This window comes from Abrus precatorius, unplaced genomic scaffold (assembly GCF_003935025.1).
Source record: "Abrus precatorius isolate BTA unplaced genomic scaffold, Abrus_2018 Scaffold10, whole genome shotgun sequence".
Lineage (NCBI taxonomy): Eukaryota > Viridiplantae > Streptophyta > Magnoliopsida > Fabales > Fabaceae > Abrus > Abrus precatorius.
The window spans coordinates 12370122-12376263 of NW_020874292.1; the positions used below are offsets into that span (position 1 = coordinate 12370122).

Sequence of the window (6142 nt, forward strand, 5' to 3'; positions counted from 1 at the left end):
AAAAAAAAAAATCCAAAATCAGCTAACTCATCTAAACCAATCACCCCAAACAGAAGAAACCCTGAGGATCCAAAAAGACTTAGAGTAAAACCTTGACATCCACCTCAAGAAGGAGGAAATTTGGTGGAGTTAGAGATCCAGGGCTAACTAGCTCAAGCACAGAGACAGAAATACTAAGTTTTTCCACCAAAAGGCAAACTAAAGAAAGAGAAGAAACTAGGTTCACCTGATTACTGATGATGCGGGGATTCTCTATGAAGATGAAAAGAAGATTGGGGCAATTATGTTTGAATTCTATGTCCAATTATTTTCTGCAGGTTGCACATAAGGTATTGACAGTGTTATTGAGCTTGTTAAAGACAGAGGGACCAGTGACATGAACCACACTTGGAGGCTGAATTTACTAGAGAGGAGATAAACTAGGCATTGAACCAAATGCACCCCACAAAAGCTCCCAGTTCGGATGGCATGCCAGCCCTTTTTTTATCAAAAAAATGTGGCACATTGTTGGAGACGAGGTAAGGAAAACTGTCCTAAACATCCTTAGCTGTGGGGAGAACCCGAAACCACTCAACGAGATCTTCCTTTGTCTCATCCCTAAAACAAACAAGCCAAAACACACTAAAGAGTTCAGACCAATCTCCTAATGAAATGTCATTTTCAAATTGGTTACTAAGGTGATGGCAAACTGGTTGAAACTTATCCTTGTCCAAATTATAGGTGAATTCCAAAGTGCCTTTGTTCCAGGAAGATTGATCTCAGACAATGGCCTTATAGCATTAGAGATATTTGATTATCTAAGAAAGAAAAAGTTTGGCTCAAAAGGCTATATGGGATTGAAGCTTGACATGACAAAAGCCTATGACAGGTTGGAATGGAATTTCCTTCTCCAGGTTTTCAGGAAAATGGAGTTCCTTCATAAATGGGTTGACCTTATATGGAGGTGTGTAAGTACACCTAGTTTCTCTGCCCTTCACAATGGAATCCCTTGCACCAAATTCACCCAATCCCCTTACCTATTCAACCTATACGTTGAAGTTTTCTTAGCAATGCTAATAAGAGCACAGATTCATAGAGCCATTCATGGGATCAAGGTGGCTAGATACACTGAGGAGATATCCTTTCTCTTTTTTGCAGTTGATAGCATAATTTTCAATAGAGCATCTGATTAAGACATCCAAACTCTTAAGAACATTCTTAGATCCTACTAGATGGCTTTGGGGCAGCACATTAACTTGGATAAATCAAAATTATCCTTCAACCAAAATGTCCTAACTATCAAACAGACACTTATTCACGAGTTGATGGAAATTAGAGCAGTTCAAAGGTACTCTAAGTACTTAGGTTACCTACTTTTATAGGGAGGTCAAAGTCTCAGATTTTTTATTTCATTCAACAGTGTGTGTGGAAGAAGCTGAAGGGATGGAAAGAGGTGTGTCTGTCAAAAGTAGGAAAGGAGGTTTAATCAAGGCGATTGCCCAAGCTATCCCAACCTACCTAATGTGATGTTTCCTTCTCCCCAAATCTCTTTCCCACCATATTGAATCTATGATCAATAATTTCTATTAGGGTAGTAAGAATGGTGAAAGGAAAATGCATTGAGTTAGTTGGTCCAAAATTTGCCTATCCAAGGGGGAAGGAGGATTAGGATTCAGGCATTTTGAGGCTTTCAAGGAGGATTGGTGTTCAGGCATTTTGAGGCTTTCAAGTTAGCTCTCCTTGCAAAACAGGGATAGAAACTGGCAAAGCATCCCCAGTCTCTTGTGGCCAAGATCATTGGGCCAAAGTACTACCACAGTAAGTCCTATCTACACTTTGATTGTGGTCAAAACCCAAGCTACACCTGAGCAAGCATTCGAAAAGCCAAATAGGTGAATCAACTGGAAGTGTGTGGAGGATTGGAACAGGACTCTCCACAAGGATTTGGGGAGATCCCTGGCTACCAAACCAGAGTGGTTTCAGGGTCTGGAGCCCTTGTTCAGTAGTGGAGGCTTCAGCCACGGTTAGTGACCTACTACTCCCAAACAACTCAAGATAGAATGTGAGCCTAATTGAACAAATTTTCTACCCTTTTGAGGCTTCCTAAATCCTAACTTTACCCAAATCAACAAATAACTAACCAGATATACTTTTTTGGCAACCAACAAAAGATGGTGATTTCAAAGTGTAGAGTGCTTATTACCTGCCTTAAAAGAGGACAAAATATGAAAACCTTCACCAACCATGACCAAACTATCATATATAAGATGCTTTGGAAGATAAGAGCTTCACCTCGAACCAAGCATTTCATGTGGCAAGCCCTCCACGAATCCCTCCCTACAAACAAAAATCTCCAGCAAAGAGGAATTAGGAATCATACAATTTGCTTGTGATGCTGGGGTAAAGAAAAATCAATGAAACATCTACTTACAGAGTGTGACTAGGTACAATGCCTCTGGTTCTCCTTCCTTTTCAATCTCCATTCAATTTGCTCCCAAAATTAGGCTCTCTCAGACTAGATTAGCAACATGATCATGGCAATTGAACCGAATCGCTAGGCACTCTTCTACATTTGCCTCTAGGGTATTTGGCTCGCACATAACAAATTGGTTTTTGAAGGGAAGGTCGAAGGGCAAGATGAAGTTCTGACCTAATCATTGAGCTTATGGCACGATTTTTTTTCGAATGGCTATGAAGTTGACACACAGACCCACCAACAGGTAGATGAACTGAGTAATGAAGCATGGCAAGCCCCACCTACTAGCCGCGCCAAAATTAATGTTGATGGGACCTGCCACTCAGCAAAGGAAATGCAGTTGTATCATACGAGACAACCAAAATTCTATTATTGGATTAGCCTGCTCCAATGTCCAACGCTCCCTTAGTCCACAAGAGACAGAAGCCCAGGCTTGCAATTAGCCATTGACCTTAACTTGTCAAAGGTTATATTGGAAAGATTCCCTGCAGGTTGCTAAAAACCAAGAAAACTCTAGGAAAATTTTGGTTTAATTATTAAAAATTTTATAGCCTCAATGGTCCCTTTTGATTGTATGTCTATATCGCATGTGAAAAGATCATGGAACTATGTAGCTCATGCACTGGCACAAATAGGCTTCACCACTCCAGACTCAATGTGGATAAGAGGAGCTCCAGACACTATTTGTAATATTTCCCACTTGGACTTGTCCCATTTTTGAATGATAATTCCAAGATCTTTTACCGTAAAAAAAATAAAAATCATTGTCACTATTACTACTTTTATTACAACAATTGTTGTAATTAATATCATTATTGATATTAGGGATAAAAGTTATTTACATTATTTGCACAAATAGACTTAACATATTAATAAATTTTAAGTTTAAACATGACCTCTTATATATCACAAGTTATATTTTAGGCTTCACTTAAATTTTTTAAAAAATTAACATATTAGCCTTTTAACAACTTGTTTTATATTAAGGGCACTTAACAAGCCATCAAACTTGTTTATAAATAGGTAATCTAACCTTATAAATAAGTTTTTGTCTAAATAAATTAATAAGAAAAATTATTGATGTAATAAAATGAGCTTCAATCATAACAAGTCCTCAACAATTTTTTAAATTTATGACTATATCATTTATTAATAGACTAAAAGTATAAAAATTAATTATTTTTTCATAAGAAAAAATTTTCATTTTTTTTCTTGTGAAACAAGTAACAATCTTAGAGTCCAATATAAAATATATTTGTAGAAAATGTCCCCTCAATTAAAGTAAGAGAAAAACAAAAACAGAATTTTTGAAATATTGCCATCAAAATACAAAAAATATTGACAAAAAAATTATAGATATAAAGTCTATTATTAGTTATAATAGAAGAGTCATTCAAGATATTATGTTGGACTTTGTCTAAATACTTGAGTCTAAAATAAGCATAAGATTTTAAATACTTCAGTGCAAAAATAACAAGACTAAACTATAGATAGTTAAACCTTAATATATTAGCAAAATACACTTAATCATAAGTTTACTTACCACCTAAATAGTCATCCTTTGTCACTTATGATTGAATATTGATTTAATCCAAGCAAATAAGAAAAAAAAATTACATTGTACAAATAAAATAATATAATAAAATCAACCACTAAAGTAAACAAGCTCACTAAGTTATAACTTAAAATACAACATCACTCCTTTCATTTTCTACTAAACAGCCTTAACCACATCATTACCATTAATATTAATCTAAGTAAATTGTTTAACCACATCATTACCATTAATATTAATCTAAGTAAATTGAGCACACATTTAATCATAAATTTTATAAACATCCAAAAATAAAAAAGAAATTATAAACCCAACAAAAAAATGCATAAATTCTCTATGCCTAAATAACAAAATTTTAATTAACAAAACAAGTAGAAAGTAGTTTAATATATTGGTGAACATAAAAGGTAGTGATTGGTAAGCACAATAAACAATAATCAATGAGCACATCAAGCAACAAGTACTTGGTTTCACTTTCAACATGTATCAATTAAAAAATGAATAATCTCTAGTGACATTTCCACTAGACTACATCATTATCCATTTAAATTATATTAATATAATTATAAATTTAATTAAATACTATATTTTTATATGCTTTATTAGTTAGATTTTAAATTGCATACCATTGCAGTAGATATGATGACATTTAAGAGAATCTTAGTCCCAACAATCGACATGTACAATAAGTAGTAATTCTAGAACAATTGATGACTAAAGTAACAAGTAGAGGTACAAATGAATGGTTGAATTTTGTGTAAGGGATATTTTTTTTAGTATAAAATAACATGAATATAGGTTTTTAAGAAAAAAGTATACGAATATGTTTTTTTTTATAAAATTGTCAATGGCAGGTTTTAACACAAAAAAAAAAATACACAAAATCGTCAATGACAACTTAAAAAAATTATAACACAAAAATGCCAATGATGACTTTTAAAATAAAAAAATATACTAAAATTATGTTTGCTAGTAAAAAAATCATTGTTGGTGTTTTTCAAAAAGAAAAAATGTCATTTGTATTTTTTAAAAAGTAAAATCACAAATGGCGATTTTTGAATCCCAATCTATGAAAACCTAATCCTCATTCGTAGCAAACTACAAAAGGCCATTGCATTCTTCAGTTTCTTTGTTTGAAGCAAAAATGAGTGCAAGTGTATCAATATATTTTAACGGTGAGATTTACTTATTTTAAAATTACTTTTTAAATGAATGACATATTGTGCTTCAAGAATAACAAACTTAGACCCTACTAGTATTTCAACAACACTAAATATCACCTAAAACCTAATGACATCGACTTTTTACCATCTAGTTTAAAAAGGATTTAATTATCCTATTAGCCTTATATAAACTAACTTCATGTTCAAAAATTGTAATGAAGTCTAACTTTAAAGTGAAATGAAGTTATTGACTAATCTAAAAAATGTTCTACTTCCTGCTCAATTCTATAATTCCAAAATGACAGTTCATAAGGAAAATTAAGAGAAAATTTTAAAAAGCATCTAAAAGACACTAGAGCCTATAATCAGACGTTACCTTCTGTTGATCAGGTTTATGGGAATTAAAAAATTCTATTTCATTTTTATTAAGAGGATTAAGGTCATCTATATCCAATAAGGGGATTTATATAAGGAGGCTTATCAGATTGCTTTTTTGGGTATGTAAATCTTGTCTTTGACTTACTAAATTCATATCTAATAAGTCTGCAATGAAACTTTTTGTATTGAATTCCTTTTGCATCCTATGCATTAAAATAAGAATTTCCTTACTATTGATCTGGATGCTTGTGTCTATAGGATTATGAACTATAGATAAAAAATTTAGATATTTTTTTTGTGATTTGTCTCCTTTTTCCCATATGAGGCTCTCAATCTTTGGTTTATATATAATTTTGAAAGTTTTTTTTAAGTGGACCACTCAAGGGTCTTTCAAGGCTATACCTCTCAGAGTTCCTAGAAACACTTAGGTTCTCCCTTTCCTTAGCCTTTTTTTGTGAACCTATAGGTTCATTAATGACAGGCTCTAAACCATAAGTATTCTCCTTAGTAGAATTTTCTAGGATACCATATTTGGATCCTGACAGAGTTAATTTAATCTTACCATTATTGAGGCTTGATTCACCCACTACC

General features: G+C 33.1%; 1 protein-coding gene across 1 annotated transcript; it reads left to right on the forward strand.

Annotated features, from left to right (window-relative positions):
- The first annotated feature begins 680 nt into the window (after positions 1–680).
- Positions 681–1172, forward strand: LOC113851801. Its single transcript, XM_027482202.1, has one exon. It carries the CDS (start codon positions 681–683, stop codon positions 1170–1172), a length of 492 nt encoding a protein of 163 aa, XP_027338003.1.
- Positions 1173–6142: the final 4970 nt, after the last annotated feature.

Excerpts from the sequence above, each read along its gene's own strand:
- LOC113851801 (XM_027482202.1), top strand. The coding sequence starts at position 681 with ATGGCAAACTGGTTGAAACTTATCCTTGTCCAAATTATAGGTGAATTC.